At 35.5% G+C, this 21,280-nt stretch overlaps 1 protein-coding gene across 3 annotated transcripts in view; it reads right to left on the bottom strand.

The window, feature by feature from the left end:
* The window catches only part of VPS8 (VPS8 subunit of CORVET complex), a 300,917-nt gene that overhangs the window by 265,952 nt on the left and 13,685 nt on the right, over nt 1-21,280 (bottom strand). The window contains exons 4-10 of one of the 3 annotated variants that reach the window (XM_065876043.1): nt 17,633-17,726; nt 13,179-13,211; nt 12,182-12,236; nt 8,681-8,686; nt 3,766-3,890; nt 2,934-3,020; nt 479-546 (exon numbers count right to left, since the gene is read on the bottom strand). In XM_065876043.1, coding sequence (XP_065732115.1) covers nt 479-546; nt 2,934-3,020; nt 3,766-3,890; nt 8,681-8,686; nt 12,182-12,236; nt 13,179-13,211; nt 17,633-17,726 — 468 coding nt within the window. The remainder of the gene's footprint in view (nt 1-478; nt 547-2,933; nt 3,021-3,765; nt 3,891-8,680; nt 8,687-12,181; nt 12,237-13,178; nt 13,212-17,632; nt 17,727-21,280) is intronic. The other 2 variants (XM_065876044.1, XM_065876045.1) reach the window with 2 other exon arrangements.

The following is a 21,280-nucleotide window of genomic DNA, read 5'->3' as shown; positions in this document are numbered from 1 at the left end:
AAATATAATACACATTGCATTTTTTGTTCTACTTTTTTTAAACTCAGATTTGTAAATGTTCTTCCATGTATCTAAATAGTCTTTCCTCTTATTTAAAGAGTAAACAGGGCAATGCCAAGGCAATAAAAACCTTTCTACACCTGGCCATTATGGTTATAATCAACTGGGCCTGGGGCCTAAACGGATATTAGTGAGATACTCCAGAATAATGGTTCCCAAGACTGACAGAGCTTATGAATACACTGGGAAGTAGGAGTCTAGAATCCTATCTCGGACCTACTGCAATAGAATTGTGGGGGGGGGGGGGGGGCGGCCTGGTGCTCTGTATGTTCTATAAGCCCCCCCAGGTTAAGTGTAATACACAGCCACAAGCTATTTCCAATCACATGGGTTTTCCAGACCTCTTCATATTCAACTTCAAGTCATTAAACTGGAGCTAATCTGTTCATTTGTCTACAAATGTCCATTAGTCTCTTACTTAAATGTCAATTCAAAAACAGAGCCTCCGCTGTCGTTGCAAACTGCAAGAGTTGGATCATCTGTAAACTAAACAGAGAAGGAATTTATTTTCTTATACATTTTCAGACAACTAATCAAGTATTAAAAAGGTACGGGGAAAAATTATAAAATCTAAGACAAACACATTTAATAGCATTTGAAATCACCTAAACTATATCTACCTCAGTACTCTAAACATACAAACTTACTCATATTTGGAATAAAAATGGCTCAATATCTTTAAAAAAATGAGGCTTTAAAAAAAGCAAAAACCACCTTTCATCAGGATAAAAGAAAAATACAAACTATGACTCATAAAAGCCCTAAAGTTCTCTACTTAGGTTCTTACATTAATTTTTTCTAACTTGCTATTAAGCTAAATAGGATACTCTGGATACATTTGCAGTTGCCTAGCTTTCAAGAATAAAGACACAGTGAAAGATATTTTGTGTCTTTGGGAAATAAACTTATTGGAATATGTTTTCCAATAACTGAAGAGTTAATCCACTACATGTAAAACAGTTTAACTTTTTATGTAACTCTTCCTAAAACGTGCTGCCCCTTCAATCTTCTTCGACAGAGTATACCTTCAGTTATTATTATCTACCCTGGAAAACTCAAATAATAAATAATGTTCAGGATGACAGATGGTCCTAAGGGCTTATGCGGTATGGTAGATATGAGTGTTGTAAGATACAAAATTGAATAACTTAATTTGTGTCACTTACAGTGACTAGTCTCCCTAACCACAGAGGTTTGTAAAACCATCCTAAATCTCATGCCTTTGTGCTCTTCAGGGATGGTTGAGGTACAGGAGGCTATTATGAAATTATTCTTCCTCAACCCCACACACGGGTAAAGAAGTCCTACACCTTTGTTCTCAAGGCCTAGATGAGTAGTTGCCAAAGTGGAGTGCAGGGAAAATAACAGCACTCATGATTTTATTTATTAATTTTCTACTTCTTGTGTATGTGTTTTATAATGTACTTAAATATAGTACACTAATATATTTAAATAATTTTTAAATAAATATATATACACACACACACACACACACACACACACACATACATACATATGTATATATAAATGAATTAAAGCCCAAACTGTTATTGATGGGATGTGTAGGGTTAAGTCTGGAGAACAACGAGTAAGAGGTTTGAAGCACAAGTAGCCGTTGTCAATGGAAGACCTCAGAAGTAAAGTCAGTGTCTGCACTTATCACCATTCCCAAGAAACACAACGTCCACTACTAGTCTGCTTTTAACGTCAGCTGCATTCTTCTGCCTTTTTCTCTCTGCCTTTATCTCTTGTTTCCTATTGCTTCTCCCAAAGATTTTGCATTTTTCTGCAAATGGACTAGACTTTTATAAACAACCAACCAAACATTTATTGAGCACTGTTTATTGTAATGTGCTACTACATGTAACACACAAAAATTAAAGAGAAATAGATCCTGGTTTCAAAGATCTCAATCTACTAAAGGAGATAAGACATAACACAAACAACTACAACATACTAGAGGTTGGCTCATGCCATATGAAAAGAGGTCAAGATAAACTGCCATGATGTTCAGAAAGAGGAGAAATTCTCTCTACTTTTACTTGTCTTGGTTGTTTTCATTGTAACTAAAAGCTTCAATGCTGCTTTGTCACAAAAGACTTTTATGTAACTAACCGAGATGCAGACACATAGACTCCAGATGCTACCAGACTTTAAAAAGAATGTGTATGGATAAGAGAGGTCTGCACAGCTAAGTAACCAAATGTGTACATGGTTAAAATCCAGAAGATCTGATTTTAGACTTCCTTAGTTATAGTCCTGTACATTTTATACTTCTGAACATGGGCTTGACAGCATACAAAAACCAAGGTTCGCATTGCATTTATAAATGAAATCTGTTACCTAAGTTGGTTTATTATTTTCAGGCATGTAAGGAGAAAGCCAAGATTCAAATCTTGATGCTTTTCCTTTGGAGGCCTGAAAGAAAATAAACCAACAGATTTGTTTCTAAACATAATGCAAAGCTTGGTTCTTTCACAATTGGTGCCTTGAACTTCAGGTAATTCCCAACAAAGTGTGACAGAGCACACCGCCTCAGCAATAAAATCCTGGCGGACTAAACAAAGTAAAAAGACCTTTTAAAATCTGCACATGGGTTTTCAGTAGGGTACTGCCTGTCTTTGCTGCCAGGCTTTCGTCCAGGATCACATCAATTTACTCTCTTCCCTGCTATATCTACTAGACTTCAATACAACTTATAGCTGAATGTTACCATGCCAGCCCATCTCTGGTTTTAACTTGGGAAAACATCTTGTTGGGCCAGTCAAATAAAAGTTCACTTTCAAGGATTCTGTTTATAAAGAAATCTACTTAAAAATGGATACAAAGGCATAATAATAAAGATTATTAGAAAAAGAAAATAAGGACTTTACCTTAATATGCAATATTGCTGTTCCTGGAGGATGAGCATCTGTTATTGATCTTAGAAGTTTTCCACTGGCCAAATCCCACATAGTGATCTATAAGACAACTAAATGCTTTAAAAACAAATTTATTGCTCTTTTTTGGACTTAAGTATCCTGGCTTTTGGCTGAAATAATCTATTCCTGGTCTATAAACATTGCAGACAAAGAACTATAAAGTTAAAACATAACTAAAGGTTGCAGATCCACTAAAGCATGGGGCCTTTATTTCATCTTCATCCTCCCCTCATCCTGCCCAACCTACTTTTCCCTTCAGATTTTAAATCTTGTTGTTTTACTGAGAGGTAAAAGAAATTTCTTTAATGAGTCAATCTCTTTAGCACTGGTAAAAATTATAGAAAGGCTTACTGCCAAACCAATTAATATGTCAGAAGAAGAGAAGAAACAAAAGTTACTGCCAGTTTCAGAAGGAAAAGAAATACCAAAATAGTTATCTAGGAACACAGTAATAAGAATACTCAAAGCAGAATATAGTGTACTTAAAAATCAACAACAATTATCCTCACTACAGTAAGAAAGTAAATTTTGTATAACAGCCTGGTTGGTTTATAAAACCTATATACTTGCATGGACATAAGAATTAAGATATTAAAAATCACAGACTCTGGCTCAGTCAATATTTAAAAATTTGGACAAAAGTCAGACTAAGCAAACTCAGGTTAGCTCTACAGACATGTCACTTTATAACACGTTTTAGTCTTCGAGATACTGATCTAGAGATAATACATTTTTTAAAATTGATTTTACATTGTCTTATGGGTAAAATAAAGTTCCTATTTACCTGTCCTTTAGCAAAGCCACAGAGAAGTCGTGAGCAGTCATTGTTGATACTGAGGGCAGAGATGGCTCCATATTGACCTCCAACACTAGTGCTACCCAGACAGAGTCGCAAAGCTTGATTCTGATCTAAAGAAAGCAATTGATAAAATCAAGTGAAAGAAATGAAGGTGTGGATAAATATATACTTAGTATAGGCTTGTTTTCAAACACTTTGAGGTAGCAAGTATCAAAAGAATCAAACGATGAAGTTACATTCATCTTAAAATATATTTATTGAGCATCTACTAGACACTGGGCATTGAATTAGGCACTAAGAAAGCAGAAAAAAACAATAACTACAAGGAAGCATAATGCAAAACTTGCTAATAAGTTAAAAAAATCCTTCGAAAGCTCTTTGAACAAACTAACTTTCATTCTAGAATTGTATTTCTTGCTATTTTTAGGATGCAAGGTTACATGAAATACCATCTTTTAAAGTAGCTTTAAAACTTCAAAAATCAAAATTTATTAATTTAGAGTTGGCTGAAATTTACATTATATTATCCATGAAGAAAAGGTTTACCAGGCAAATGAACAATATAAATAAAATCACAGGGTATGTTTAAACTGCTTAAGAAAATTATTTTCAAGCATCAACATTTGATATGCTAAAAGCAAATAATTCAAATCTCTACTAGATTAAGTTACTTAAGGGAAGGATTTTGCCCGAAATCACCTCTGATTTCTCCAGGAGGCACTCAGATATTATTAAACCTTATTATCTAATAATTAAATTCCTCTAGGGCTTCTCCTAGGCAATGCTTATTTTATATTATATAGAGTTCATTATTGTACCCACTTGAAAACAATGAAATAAAAAATTTAAACATAAGAAGGCATGCCTACAAAACTTAACTGTTTAAGGGGGAAAAAAACTACCATACTTGCACAATCAGGAGGTCTCTTAACTCCCCCCAGCAATTCTTTGTGCTTCCCTTCACTATCTTATGTGCTAATTTTTGGAGGTAAATACATCTTACTCTCACTCTTAGACTATGACCTCCCTAAAGGCTGAGATCATGAGTGAATTAACATCCCCAGAATACCTAGCCTGCTGCCTTGCACACAGAAGCCATCTGACAATCATCTGAATAGCTGCCACATTTGCAAATCTTCCTCCTATAAAGGTAAATCTAGTTATCAGAAAGAGCCTAAAGACATTCATTCTCAAATGTAGGGAATAATACTAGGTAAGTCCTTTTGCCCATCCAAAGTGACTACTGTAAGAATATTTTTCTGTGTTCATAAGCAGGCTCAAATAGCAATCCCCACCTCCCCAGGAGTTCTGACACAATTAATGGCTGTATTCTATCTAGCACATAGGAAATATTTGATGTTTTCTGAAATCATTTTAGATCTTAGCCTTCCAAGATGAATATCAGAAAAGGAATAAAATTCATAAATATACAAGGTCTGATGTATTTTAAAAGTCCTGTTTACTCAAATCTAAAATGATTACAATTACAGATTTTTTTCCTTACATACACTTTCCTCCCTCCTCCAGTTTAATCCAAGTTATTAAAATTTCCTTTTTCCTGACTCTAAAAATGACATCACATTTTATTTTGCTTTATTAAATTGCATGCGTAAAATAGTGTTTTCCATGATTCTTATTTTGTCAAAGCCACCTTTACAGTTAGTGGATTATCCATATACCTTATTCTGCAAATTGTCAAGATTCAGTGGTTGGGCAACAATTTTCTATATATGCTACCACTTTGGGTCATGCGAGTAGTCCAACGAATGGGCTGCAAGTACGAGGACAAAGACAGAAATTCCACACCAGCCTCAAAAAGAAGTCCCTTTAGCCCAGGCTACCTGCCTTCTAGGAGAGTAGTGTTTGAATAGCATCCTGCTGAGATCCTTTGTAATCCCGGTTTTGAGATCCAAACTCTATACAGCTCTGATCCACCAATACTTAAAGACACTAACTAATGCTTCCTGCTTTACCTAAGTTCATACTTTAAATTGGACTATTTGGGCTTCCCCGGTGGCACAGTGGTTAAGAATCCGCCTGCCAATGCAGGGGACACAGGTTCGAGCCCTGGTGAGGGAAGATCCCACATGCCGCAGAGCAACTAAGCCTGTGCACCACAGCTACTGAGCCTGCGCTCTAGAGCCCGCAAGCCACAGCTACTGAGCCCACGTGCCACAACTACTGAAGCCCGCATGCCTAGAGCCTGTGTTCCGCAACAAGAGAAGCCACCGCCATGAGAAGCCCATGCACCGCAATGAAGAGTAGCCCCCCCCCGCTCACCACAAATAGAGAAACCCCGCGTGCATCAACGAAGACCCAATGCAGCCATAAATAAATAAATAAATAAATAAATGTATTTTTAAAATTATACTATTTAAGTACTCTTATAACTCAGGGAAAGTAAGCACAGGAGAATTAAGGAGTATGACAAAATAGAAAATAAAGGTACCATTAAGAAAAAGGAAATAGAGAAAAAAAGAGGGAAGGAAAAAGACACATCTAACTTCTACATTAAAAACCCAAACCTTACTCTGCTTTCCTGACTGTGGGTCCTGTGTACTAAAAAACTAGCTAAGACAAGGACCAAATTATCAGCCTTGGTCACTCCTGAAATATGTATTAAATTTACATCCCACAGGACTATGTTAATGAAAACATTGTCAATTTTTGTCCTTAACTTTTACAATGTATTCATTATATTTATAATGTCTCTTTATAAGGTAGAGTGGCTGTGAGGTAATAGTACATAAAATGTAACATAGTTTAACTCCACAAAGATACTTATCAATTCTTACTGCTGTCATTATACATTCTATATTTATGGTGCCATATTAACAAACTTGCTATACATTTTAGACTAAAATCAGAAAAGGTAGAATTTCTGTGGAAAGAAGAAAGCAGAGTCTTACTGAAGAGGTTTCTTCTACTAGAAGAACATTCTGTAGTCCAGATTTTTCTAGACAATTCTGGGGAAAGGTATTTGGTGAAGACAAACTTAAAACCTCTTCCAAAAACTTAATTTCTAAAGCTACATGGAAAGAACAAAAGGACCTGGACAGAAGCAAGAAAGGTGAAAATCAGAGCTCTCCACATTCTCCTCCTCCAATGGGGCTCTTGATCTGGGCAAGAAATATGAAATGAGACTATCATTTTTCCTATAAACTTCAGAGTTGGTATAGAGCTTAAATTTTGTAAATGCCTATGAAAAATATGAAAACTATCCAATGGCACACATGCAAAGAATTTTTTTAAGATTTTTTTTTTTTGGCCGAGTTGGGTCTTAGTTTCGGCATGCAGGATCTTCGTTGAGGCATGCGGGCTCTTCCTTGTGGTGCATAGGCGTCTCTCTAGTTGTGGCTTTCGGGTTTTCTCTTTTCTAGTTGTGGCACACAGGCTCCAGGGCTCATGGGCTCTGTTGTGTGGGGCACACGGGCTCTAGTTGAGGCGCTCGAGCTCAGTAGTTGTGGCGTGCAGGCTTAGTTGCCCCGCGGCATGTGGGATCTTAGTTCCCTGACCAGAGATTGAACCCGCATCCCCTGCATTGTAAGGTGGATTCTTTACCACTGGTCCACCAAGAAAGTCCTACGAAGAATTATTATTAATGATAATAAATAGCTTACGAATTGATTAAGAGAACTCGAAGCCCAGATACCACAAAAAGCACATCCATTTGGTAGTGCAATGAATTGTATCTATGTCTTTATTAGTATACCTTTCACAGTACACTTTACTTAGGGTAGATCTCAGCATATTCTAGGCTTAAGAGTAATGTGCTAAGTAGCAAAGAAAAGCCATAAATAACATATAAAGTCTATAATAGCCATAAAATCTAAATTTGTACATACTTCAAGAATTTCTGCTCTCCATATACCAAAATTAATCTAATCCTCTATTTATTCACCCCTAATTTGTTTTAACTACATCCCAAAAACCATCAGAGAAGGAAATACCTAGATCCTAGAAGGAATCAAAATCTAATTATGTGTGTAGAGCTCTACTTTTATTGCCAGTATTCACCATTCTTCAATACTACTCCTTTGTGCATTATTAAAATATTCTCTAAGACCAAAGGAGAAGAAAAGAGTTATTAGGAAACATTTTTCATCAATGATCATAAAACAGCAGAAGCACTTTACCTGACCGCCATCTAACAAACACACAGAATTAAAGTTCTCCATTCTCTCTATAAAACCTACTGACTAAAGCCCACGATACACTGACTCCCCACAGCTAACTGGCTATTTTCTAGAACTCAGATGCTTACGAAAAGCCAGTTGTGTTCATTTCCAAACCTGTTCATGCCACTGGAATACTACTGTACTTTAAAAATGTAATTAAACAATATTGTCAACTGATGAAATACAGTAGAAAAGAAAGAGCTGTTGTTTCTATGAAAGTTAAATGAATGTTTTAGAAAAACTTTGTAAAGATGAGTTGCTTTAAATTAACTGTCATGAAGTAACGTATGGACAACTGCAGAAAACTGAAAAGAAGTTTTATGAAAATCTAAAATTTTGCACACCTCGACTGATTCACAGGTGCCTAAGCTTTTACCTCTTTTTTTAATTAAAAGTACAAATTTTGCATGACCCATCACTGATGCAGCTTATGCCAAAAAAGATGCTGCAGATGTCCAACTGGCAGATACAAACTCAAAGAAACAGTTTTGGTCTATGCCAAAAGATTAAGAACAATATTCACTAATTTATTTTCATTTAAAATAAAACATTAAAGATATGCATATATTTATAATTTTTAACAATTCCCTACTTTAACTAATTTCAAAACTTTTCAATAAGCATTTCATAAGAGGACATTGACTATAACTAGTAACATTCTTTTTCAACATTAAAAAGGTCAAAAGAAAAAGAGTCACTCATGCAAACCAAAATTACTATACCTTTTCCTTTGAATCCATGGAGAAAAGATCAAAAAAAAGAGAAAAGCAAGAAATCAGTTCAAAAGTTCAGAGAAAAGACAGGTAAAATTTCAAGAGTATAAGTGATAAACTTTAGTTATCTGTAGGAATGATACTAAATGTGATTAAATGATACATCTAGCATTTATATTTAGGTATTGGTATGGAAATAAAGAAAATGCATAATAGCCAAATTTTAGCACAGTAAATCCAAGTCCATTAAGCTTGATAAAAACAAAAACAATTTCCAAAAGATAATCTACTAAAGTATACTAACAACCCCAAAAATGGAAAACTAAGGGCCTTAGGATAGGGAGATATCTTTATTAAGATTCGAATTTTTGAGATCCTAAATTTAGGTAAGAACCAAGATACATAAAAAATACCATATACCTATAATTCCATAAGAAAAGGCAATTTACATGACATTTAAGAAGCTTATAATGATTACTATTTTAATGACCCAGGCCTCTATTCCAAAGAGAATCTAATGGTACTTAAACAAGTACAGTTCTGCACTTTTTCCTATGATCAACAAAGATGTTTAAAAGATCAGATTTAACCCAGATCTCTACTTCATAGTATTATTACTCTGCTATTTTTTTCCTGGCTTTCAAGCAAATTTAAATCCATTTATTAAAACTCATTGTCCAAATATCTGATTCCCACAAAAATGAGTAAAATTTATTAACTGCATGATTAAAAATCCAAAGCCTAACTAGAATATTATGATCCTTTCTCAAAATGTTCATTATGGCATACTTTCTTTTTCATGAGACTGTAATGAAAGATTATTATTTCATCAAATCTACAAGAAAGTTGCTGGGGTCTAAAAAAATTAGAAAGCAGGTCCAAGAAAATTAAGAAGACAGTAATGAAAGACAATAAACTCTTCTTCTCTGTTAGTTTTTATTTTAAAAGACTTCATCTTTTTTTTTTTTTTTTTTTGCGGTATGCGGGCCTCTCACTGTTGTGGCCTCTCCCGTTGCGGAGCACAGGCTCCGGACACGCGGGCTCAGCAGCCATGGCTCACAGGCCTAGCCACTCCGCGGCATGTGGGATCTTCCCGGACCGGGGCACGAACCCATGTCCCCTGCATCAGCAGGTGGACTCTCAACCACTGCGCCACCAAGGAAGCCCTAAAAGACTTCATTTTAATTTGTTGCAGTAAGCTCTGCATGGATTTGATTATAAGCAGGCACATATTCTTATAACCTTGCGGTAAGGAAGGGATATTAAAGCAGATAGAGTTGAAGAAAAGTGAGTACTGGTAAGTGGGAACAAAAATAAACATGTATCCTGCTGACAGATAAACACGTACATTATATTTTATCCTCATTCATCTTAGTTCTTCCATTCTTTCCTTTATATATCTTGCAATTTGCCTCCTTTTCTCTCAGAACTGGAGAACTGCTTGGAAGTGCGGAAATGTACTGATCTTAGGATTCAATATTCCTTGATTCTGAATTTGGCTCTGTACATGTCACTTAACCTCTCTGGTTCTCAATCACCTCATATGTAAATAAGGGGATTGAACTAAAAGTCCTATGAAGATCCTTTCCCAGAATTCTATCAATCTGATACCAACTATGCCCTCATAGGAAAACAAGCATTCCTACACGTGATAGGAGAGCAAGCTGGTAAAACTTTCTAGAAGACAGTTAGGCAGTATACATCAGAAGTGTTTAAAATGTTCATACCCTGACCTCCGCAAGCCCACTTTTAGGAATTTGTCCTAAGCAAATAATCATGTGCACAAAAATGCAGTTACAAAGATGTTCATCACTCTACTTTTTGGTTAGAAACAACCTAAATGTCTTATAGTAGGAAACGATTAAGTAAAATGTGGCCATTAAAAATGATGTTACACAGAAACAGAATCACAGACATAGAAAACAAACTCATGGTTACCAAAGGAGAGGGGGAGGAGTAAATTAGAAGTTTGGGATTAGCAGATACAAACCACCATATATAACATAGATAAACAACAAGGTTCTACTGTATAGCATAGGGAACTATATTCAATATCTTGTAATAAACCATAATGGAAAAGAATATGAAAAAGAATATATAAATATATATATAAACTGAATCGCTTTGATGTACACCAGAAACACAACACTGCAAATCGATCATACTTCAATAAAAAAAAACCTAATAATACAGAAAAAATTATGTTACAGATGACTAATAATCACATGGAAAGATGTTCATTATAATGAAAATGCAAGTTACAAATTAACATGATCACATTTGGGGGTGTGTACATATATATACACACATGTACAGGAAAAAAGATTATACAGAAATGTTAGGAATTATTCCTGGATGGCAGAATTTGGTGTATCTTCAACCTTTTGCTCACCTAAATATTTTATTACGAACACATATTATGGAATAAGAAAAAATTATTGTTTAAAGAATCAATTCTGAAGTTCTCTCAAGAGAATTATATTTTTGTTTCCATTCTTCTCATCCCCAGACAAAAAAACTTTATTATTTATATCAATCGCCTTTGAAAAGACTAGTTGTTAAAAACACAGATAAATAAGGCTTTTGGCATAATGGAAAATTTATAAATAGGAAGTCAAATTGTTCAAAAACAAGGGAAAATAACTAGTTATTCACTCATACGATAAATAAAAATGCAAGGCCCACAGAGATCAAACTGTGGTTCTGCTATTAAGGTCTTCCCAGGTAATCCTTACACAATATCCTGTAGAGTCCTTACCAAAATACAGTGTCATCAGGAATTCCATTTAAGAAAGTTGCAAAAGACTTAAGATCCATAGAGAACACTAAAAATGACAGGAAAATATTATCTAGTAGTTTTTAAGTAAACAGAACAAAATGTTCTGCTCATAGTATTGAATGCAAAAGCAAAGAAAGATTAAAACTAGGTTTATTTAGTCTCACGTAGGAAAAGAAAATGAGAAAATAGGACTATCACCTACCATACAAATAAAACTAGCTAAGTTCTCTTCTCAACCAAAAAAAGAAAGTAATTATGGGCTAAAAATTTTTCTGTTTAGAGGGATTTACAATGTAAATGAAAAAAAACACTGTAAGAGTTACTGAAAATTACTGAGAAAGCCTGGGAATCTCTTTCCCTGAAGATCTTTTCAAATACCTACTACTCAGATATGATTTAGAATAAAACATTAGCACCACCACAAACCAGAGGAAGACAAAAATGACAACCTCTCAACTTTATATCCTTTTTGTCTAGGTCTGCAGAGAGTCAAAAGATATGATATGATAGCTTATAAATTCATAAAGAAGAAAATAAACTTGCAATGAGCAACAAAATGAAGCTGAGTCAAGTAATTTTTAACTATAAAAATGCTGACTGCTACTTTTCAAGTTTTTCTGGCTTTTTTCAAAAAAATTAAGTTTACTATATAAACTGTGATTTAAAAGACATTATTTAAAAAAACCCAAATACTTAATATTTAAAATAAGGAAAGTAGTTAGAAAATTTACCAAATATTAAAGCCAATCCATGAGATGTACCCACTGCTATCAGACTCGACACTGCCTGAGAACAAAAGAGAAGATTACATTTTAAGACATTACAAGGATCTTGAAATAATCAGAATTGAATTTGCTGGTTTTCTTTCCTCTAGGCACCAGATAACATACCAACTATTATAAATAAGGAAAATTTCATCTAGGAGGCAAAACAGGAAATGAAACTCAGAACATCTTATTTCTGGGAATCCCTCTAAATTTACTCTAAGTGTAACAATATTAAAATATCATATGTTCAACATTATAGGCAAAAACATGCCACTTAACTTCCTCTAAAGCAATTTTTTGAAAAATTCAGGGGTCCACACAAAGTAAGAGGCACTTATGCTACCCAACCAAGAGCCTCCTACGAGTGTGGGAAAGGGACAAGAAAGCCCTTCTGCAGCTTATTCACAAGAGCCAAAAGGCACCAGAAATACTCAAAACCCAGCCCACTTCCTCACCAATTGACTATCTAATAAGAAAGCTACAGGAGGCAGCTGGAAATAGTTGAAAATAGAAAAGAGGGCACTAGTGTGCTTTCAATATCCCCCAGTTCTCTATAATCACTCCACAGATTTACTATTTGGCAGGCTCGGTAATGGAGTTCAGAGCTGTTAAGTATACTATTTACCACAAAGTGATTTTACCAAACACTGTTTTCCACTCCCTATAACCAAAGCGAGGCCAAGTCACAGAAGGAGCAAATATACTTGGGCAGGGTAGCACCACATATAAATAAATTGGGAAAAGGCTAATCATTATTTTTCTTAAAAAACAAAACAAAAAAAGAAAACTGAAAATAGAAAGAATGAGAACACGGACAAATTTTAAACCTGATTACTGGCAGTAAATGACATGAATTAATTATCACAAAATTTATGTAATAACTTTGAATATCGGAAGAATAAATCTAAGAAAACCTGATCAAATAGAAAGCTTACCTTTAAAGGATTTAAAGTATACTTACAATTGCTGTAGGCAAGCCAGCATCTACTTTGTCCTAAATAAAATTTTAAAAAAAAGTATTTGAAAAGACATTCCCATTTTTAAGCAGAAAATGGTATAAGGCCCTCTCTTTACATATACAATTCAGACAAGAGGTAGAACCGTCATTTTTGCCCCCAAATAAGAGAAACTACAAAAGTTGTATATACCAACAAAATATAAAGAGCACAAGAGTAGATTGTTTTCTTTTACCGTTTCAGGAAGGGTACTGATTATAAATGAAAATGTAAAGGGAAAGAGAGAGGAAAGAGATTCTATTTTCAATAATGTGAATAAACTATAAGTACTATGGGTCACAATGGTAAGAGTACATAAAGATTTTAAAAACGGAAACATATACTAAAGACATTCTTCCTCTAAGTAGGAGCTTCCTACCCAGCAGATTATAAAATAACCCCTAAATAAAAACCATCAGCCATAAAAAGAAACGAAATTGAGTTATCTGTAGTGAGGTGGATGGACCTACAGTCTGTCATACAGAGTGAAGTCAGAAAGAGAAAAACAAATACCGTATGCTAACACATATATATGGAATCTAAAAGAAAAAAAAAATGGTTCTGATGAAACTAGGGGCAGGACAGGAATAAAGACGCAGACGTAGAGAATGGACTTGAGGAGGCGGGGAGGGGGAACAGTAAGCTGGGATGAAGTGAAAGAGTGGCATGGACATATATACACTACCAAATGTAAAATAGATAGCTAGTAGGAAGCAGCCGCACAGCACAGGGAGATCAGCTGGTGCTTTATGACCACCTAGTGGGGTGGGATAGGGAGGGTGCGAGGGAGGGAGATGCAAGAGGGAAGAGATATGGGGATACATGTATATGTATAGCTGATTCACTCTGTTATACAGCAGAAACTAACACACCATTGTAAAGCAATTATACTCCAATAAAGATGTTAAAAAAATTTTTAAATGAAAGGCAAAAAGAAATAAAATAATTTTTAAAATAAAAATAAATAAATAAAAGCCAGAGCAGGGTATATTCAGTCAGAATAAGAAAATCAAAACTTAAGTGCTAGTGCCAGCTCCTTACCAGTGACTGTGTGACCTCGGCACAGCCACCTAACCCTTCTGAGTATTAGTCCCCTTACCTGTTTGTGGAAAAGGCAAACACTGCCCTAGCTACCGCCATGAGTTGTCCTGAGGATCAAATTAAATGTAAAATATCCTAAAAATGTAAGGGTGTCTACTAATATTTGGTACTTCTGTAGCTTTCAATAATAACAAGGGCTTTCAATGATTAGAACTGTAGTAGCAAAGAGCTTTCAAATGCATTTATCACATTATTTGATACTCAAACCAGGATAGATGGATCAAACAAGTAGTATTATTCTGATTTTCCAGATTAAGAAAACAGATTAAGATTCTTAAGATTCAGATTAAGTTTCAAAGAGCTTAAATTGACTTGCCCACAGTTATTCAGGAAGTGGTAGACTATGTCTAAAACTCAGGGTTTCCATTCCCAGACCAGGCTCTTTGGATCACTTCTGTATTTCTTTTCTGTCTGTCCCTGTCAGTGTGCTCAATTCATTATTATAATCTCTCAGAAGGCAGAATCTATTATATCCAACTTTACAGAGCTTCCCAGGAACTAACCTAAAATACTTACACCAGGGCATGGAACTATGAGGAAGAACAATCACCAACGCTGCTATGTACAACGTTCTGGAGAGTAGGATATACTCAACTGTGTGTGCATGTGTGTGTGTAAAGGATGCCTAACATAATGCTGAACAATAAAGAAACATGCAACAAATATTTGATAAATGATTGATTTGTGTCCTGGACAGGGAAAAAGAATGAGCCAGCAGATGAAGAACATAAACTATATTCAAAATGGAACCTGAAAAATGCAATCAGAAGTCAGCTAACTTTCAAAGCTAAAACCCACAGATATGGGAAGCAATTTAGAGGATCTATGAATAGAATTTTAGTGCTGGTGTTACGGCATCTTAGGATAGTGATTCTCAAAAGCCACACGCGTTAGAATCACCTGGGATACCCGTTAAAATGCAAATCCCTAGCTACACTGCTAGAACTAGATTCCAATTCAGTAGGTCTGGGATGGTGCCCAGGAATCTGTATTTTCATAAGTATCCTAGGAGATTCTTATACAATGGACACATTTTGCAAAAACACTATGCCAAGGTATCCCCATTATCTTAAGTGATCATAAAATGATAAATATGCTTTAAAATTAATTTGAATCCATTTTTTAACATCTTTATTGGAGTATAATTGCTTTACAATGGTGTGTTTCTGCTTTATAGCAAAGTGAATCAGTTATACATATTCATATGTTCCCATATCTCTTCCCTCTTGCATCTCCCTCCCTCCCACCCTCCCTATCCCACCCCTCTAGCTGGTCACAAAGCACCGAGCTGATCTCCCTGTGCTATGCAGCTGCTTCCCACTAGCTATCTATTTTACGTTTGGTAGTGTATTTTAAATATAGTCACGTCATATTACTTTGAGAAGGATTCCAAAATTAAACAATGAGGTTCACAACTCCAAAAGTTTCATCTCTCCTAAGTGTTCTCCAGGCACAGACTACAAGGCCATGATGATCAGCGCCTTAGGCAGCCCTAAATAACATCACTATCCACATGGCTGAAAGCATTACTGAACAGCCATTCAGGAGAGAAACCCCAAAATATAACTAGCTTTACATGTTAATAAACCAACCATCACAGAAAAGCATACAATTTAAATTGAGCTGGTAATCCAAAATTAGGAAAGCAGAGTATGAAGACTGTCACAAGAAAAGCAGTTTTCATTTTAACATACCAAAGGAGCTCAGCCATGGCAATGAAATAAGAACAGAATGCAAACACTCTGGGATTTATTACAATTTTTCCCTCCTCTTCAAGAGAAAGGAGAAACCCTTTTAAATAACAGATTTATCTAATCATTGTTCAATGTCTGAGTTTTAGTTCAGTCTCCATTATTCAAAATATTTTTAAAACTGCACAGGTGGGTCAAATGACTGTTCTGGTTCATCTTGATGTTGAAAGGAATGAATTTCATCACCTACATCAGGATTAAATTCAGAAAACGTCATGGAAATGTAATCCTCAACAGGTGGTTCCCATTCTAGAAAATATGAGCTACTCTCCACCTACAAGAGGAAGGACAATTGCCCAGGTTTCCTCCATTGCTTGACTATCTCTCTATTTAAATTGACTTCATGATATATGAGCTGGGTCAGGGTATACCAACTGCCCGCAGAGAAAACTTTTTCTTTCTTTCTTTTTTAATGTTTCTTTGGGGGGGGGTTTTGGTTGTTGTTTTCGGTGGGGGGGGGGGGTTTGTGTGTGTTTTTTGTGTTTGGTTTGGTTTGGTTTCTGCAATAAGAGCTTTCTCTAATAAACCTGAAGATTACAATGTGGTTATGGTGTCATAATGCCACTTCTGTATCAATCTCTTACCCTTGTGAAAAATCAAAACTTTGTCCAAACTGAATATGCAAAATACCAATTAAACTCCAGGAAAAGAACATAAAAACATATCAAAGTTCCTGGGGTATGAATCTGTCATCATCATCATTATTATTACTATTATTATTTACAGAACCTATATACTGAATTCATAAAACCAAAACTGAAAGTCTGCGTAAAACTACAGGCCTTGAGGCCAAAGGAAAGTTTGATAAAACATACCCGAAGCAGCATCTATTGTCTTGATGGACTATTAAATATTTCTGCACTTAACACAGTACTCTAAATCATTTTCAAAAAAGACACAGATATTCTGTTCCAGCTATTATACACTGGCCACATTCACCAATACCACCCTCATTTCACAACAAAGAAGCACTAGACTTGGGAGCCAAAAACCCCAATTTTGAGTAACTGCTCTGCTATCTCCTAACCCAATGACGTAACACAAGTTAATGTCACCTCTCTGAGCCTGTCTTCTCATTTGTAAAATAGGATATGGCTCTCCCTACTTTCAAAGTTGTAAGAGTATATGAAATAAGGTACATGAAAAGACTTTTGTGAATTATAAAAAAATCACTCAGTTGTAAAAGATTCTGATCAATCATTTCTCCATATGAAAAGACTAAAAAAAACAAGCACTCTACCTCAACCAAATACACAAGACGGCAACTAAACTGAAAAGGAATTTAAAGAAAAAGCAGATAGTGTTTCTTTTAGGCTTGCTGCCATATTTCATTTAGGCACACCCGAGACTCCGGGCAGACCTTTATTTCATGGCTGCACTAATTTCTATGTCAAGATGTGTAGCTATGTCTTATGAGTCAAAAATAATCACACAAAACCCACGAAAGCCAGATTCTATTTTTCTTAAGCCTCGGGCCAAGAGAAGTGCTATGCTTTGTTTTATGCTCATTCCTACTTCATTATGCCATTGCAGGTTATAAAGTTGGGGGAAGAGAACAAAATACTTACAGCTGCAGACACTATTTGGGCAGAAATTCCCTTCAAAAGTGAATGTCGCATAACTGATCCATGCAGTGAAAAAGAATCAGGTAATTTCTTCTTTCTTAAAAAGAAAAAAAAAAGGAAAATGTTTAAGAATTGGAAAAAAAAATTGAAGAGGCAGGGTCTTTAAAACTTTGAAAGAAGAAAAAATAAAAACGAGAAAAGCATAAAACACTGTATTACTTTGTTAGCTCTGGTTTGCAAAGAGGTATAAAGTCTAACAGTCTCACGTTAAAATGTACTGAATCCACCCTGAGCCTCAGAGAAGCACAAGCAGGAAAATGAATAAAGCCACCATTTCTTTTTCACTGATTCAACCTGTTTCTTGCCCACCTTAAGAAATACAGCAAGAGGTTCTGCTACTCATCAGAAGGTTGCCTATAGAGCACCCCTGCTCACATGTCTACATTACCTCTACCTGCCTTCCACCTTTGCCACCTTTCTTGCCCTCCTGTTGTCTATAACGACCCTCTCATTGTCCAACCAACTGCCTCAAATTCCCTACTCATTACTCATTCTCTGATGCTCCTTTCACTTAACCTACTCATCACTGTACAAAAAATAATTTAACTTTTACCAAACATTGAACACCTACCCCATGTGACTAAACGTATGCTCTGGGGATACAAAAATAAGAAGGTCAAAGCTCCTACTCTCAAGGACCTCATATCCTAGCTAGAGGGACTAATGAGTAACTCACTCTTAAATTAAAGGATAAATGTTAGAAAAGAAAAATAAATAAAGCACTACAGAAATGAAATGAGTTTAATCCTGTTTATTAGGGAGCTATTAGGGAGAGCTATAGAAAAGAAAAGGCATCTGAGCTGGCCTTGATAGATAACTAGGAGTCTGTCAGACAACATAAAAGCACAAGTAATAATGTGAAGATGTAATGGTGCACAGTGTGTGGAGAATGTAAGTACACAAAAGGCATGGACCAGGAGGACAGGAGTGGGAGTGCTCAGAGATTATGTCAAAATGGTAAGCAGGGTTCAGACTGATGCCATGCAAAGCAGTTCTGACATTACTATGCAGGCAAAAAGAAGACACCACAGCTTTTAAGCAGGTAGTGACCAAATCATCCAAAACATTTACATTATAATGGTTCCATACAAATTTTAGGATTGTTTTTTCTGTGAAAAAATTTGTTATTGAAATTTTGATAGGGATTGCACTGAATCTATACATGGCTGTGGGTAGTATGAACATTTTAATTAATCCATGAACATGGGATACCTTTCCATTTGTGTTTTTTAATTTCATTCATCAATTATTATAATTTTCTGTGTACAGCTCGTTCACCTCCTTGTTCCTAAACTTATTCCTAAGTATTTTATTGCTTTTGATGCCATTGTAAATGAGATTTTTATTACTTTTTTATATATTTCATTGTTAGTTTATAGAAACACAACTGATCCAAGTCAAAGTAACCTTGAGAAAGAAGACCAAAGCTGGAGGCATCACACTTTCTGATTTCAAACTCTATTTCAAGCTACAGTAATCAAAACAGGATGGTACTGGCATTATAAAAGACACATAGATCAACGAACAAAACAGAGAGCCCAGAAATAACCACTTGCATATATTGTCAACTAATATTTGACAAAGGAGCCAAGAGCACTCAATAAGGAAAGAATATTCTCTCCAATAAACGGTGCTAGGAAAACTAGGTAATCACATGCAGAAGAATGAAACTGTACCCTTACCTTATACCACTCACAAAGATTAAACAGATTAAATACTTAAACATAAGACCTGAAACCACAAAGCTCTTAGAAAAAAACAAAGGGAAAAACCTCCTTGACAGTGGTACTGGCAGCAATTTTTTGGTTATGTATGGAACCAAAAACACAAGCAACAAAAGCAGATATACATATAATATATATAAATGGGACTACATCAAACTAAAAAGCTTCTGCACAGCTAAAGAAACAATCAAAACATGAAAAGGCAACCTATGGAATAGGAAAAAATATCTGCAAACCATTAACCCCATAAGGGGTGAATAACCAAAATATATAAAGAACACTTATAACTCAAGAGCAAAAAACGATCTGAGTAAAAAAATGCGCAGAGGACCTAAATAGGCATTTTTCCAAGGAACACAACAGATGGCCAACAGGTACATGAAAATGTGCTCAACATCACTAATCATCAGAGAAATGCATATGAAAACCACAATGAGATATCATCTCATATCCATTAGTATGGCTATTATCAAAAAAACAAAAGATAAGCATTTGTGAGGATACAGAGAAAAAGGAATCCCCAGACACTGTTGGTGGGAATGTAAACTGGTGCAGTCACTATGGAAAATAGCATGGAGGTCCCTCAAAAAATTAAAACTAGAACTACCATGTGATCCAGCAAACCCACTTCTGGGTTGTATATTCAAAGGAAACAAAATCACTATCTCAAAGAGATACCTGCACTCGTATGTTCACTGCAGCATTATGCAAAATAGCCAAGATACGGAAACAACCTAAGTTAAATGTCCATCTACAGATGAATGGATACAGATGTGTATGCACATACATACACACACACACACACACAATGGAATATTATTCAGCCATGAGAAAGAAGGAAATCCTGCCATTTGTGACAACACTGATGGACCTTGAGGGCATTATGCTACAAGAAATAAGTCAGACAGAGCAGGACAAATACTGTATGATCTCACTTATAGTGGAATTTTAAAAAGCCAAACTCACAGAAAGACAGACTAAAATAGTGACATCCAGGGGCAGAGGGAAATACAGAGATGCTGGTCAAAGGGTATAAACTTCCAGTTTTAATATGAGTAAGTTCTGGGGATCTAATATACAGCATGGTGACTATAACAACACTGTGTTATATACTTGAAAGTTGCTAAGAGAGTAGATCTTAGATGTTCTCACTGCAAAAACAAAAAACAGGCAATTATGTGAGGTGATAAGTAACCCTTCTGTGGTAATCATTTCACAATATATACATATATCAAAGAATCACGCAGAGGGAAGACAGCAGAAGCAAGAAGAATTACAATCCTGCAGCCTGTGGAACAAAAACCACATTCACAGAAAGATAGACAAGATGAAAAGGCAGAGGGCTATGTACCAGATGAAGGAACAAGATAAAACTCCAGAAAAACAACTAAATGAAGTGGAGATAGGCAACCTTCCAGAAAAAGAATTCAGAATAATGATAGTGAAGATGATCCAGGACCTCAGAAAAAGAATGGAGGCAAAGATTGAGAAGATGCAAGAAATGTTTAACAAAGACCTAGAAGAATTAAAGAACAAACAAACAGAAATGAACAACACAATAACTGAAATGAAAACTACACTAGAAGGAATAGCAGAATAACTGAGGCAGAAGAACAGACAAGTGACCTGGAAGACAGAATGGTGGAATTCACTGCTGTGGAACAGAATAAAGAAAAAAGATGAAAAGAAATGAAGACAGCCTAAGAGACCTCTGGGACAACATTAAACGCAACAACATTCACATTATAGGGGTCCCAGAAGGAGAAGAGAGCGAGAAAGGACCAGAGAAAATATTTTAAGAGATTATAGTCGAAAACTTCCCTAACATGGGAAAGGAAATGGCCACCCAAGTCCAGGAAGTGCAGAG

The sequence above is a fragment of the Phocoena phocoena genome, chromosome 4 (genome assembly GCF_963924675.1).
Source record: "Phocoena phocoena chromosome 4, mPhoPho1.1, whole genome shotgun sequence".
NCBI lineage: Eukaryota > Metazoa > Chordata > Mammalia > Artiodactyla > Phocoenidae > Phocoena > Phocoena phocoena.
The sequence above is the reverse complement of the archived record's forward strand: the minus strand, read 5'-3'. Positions and strand labels throughout refer to the sequence as shown.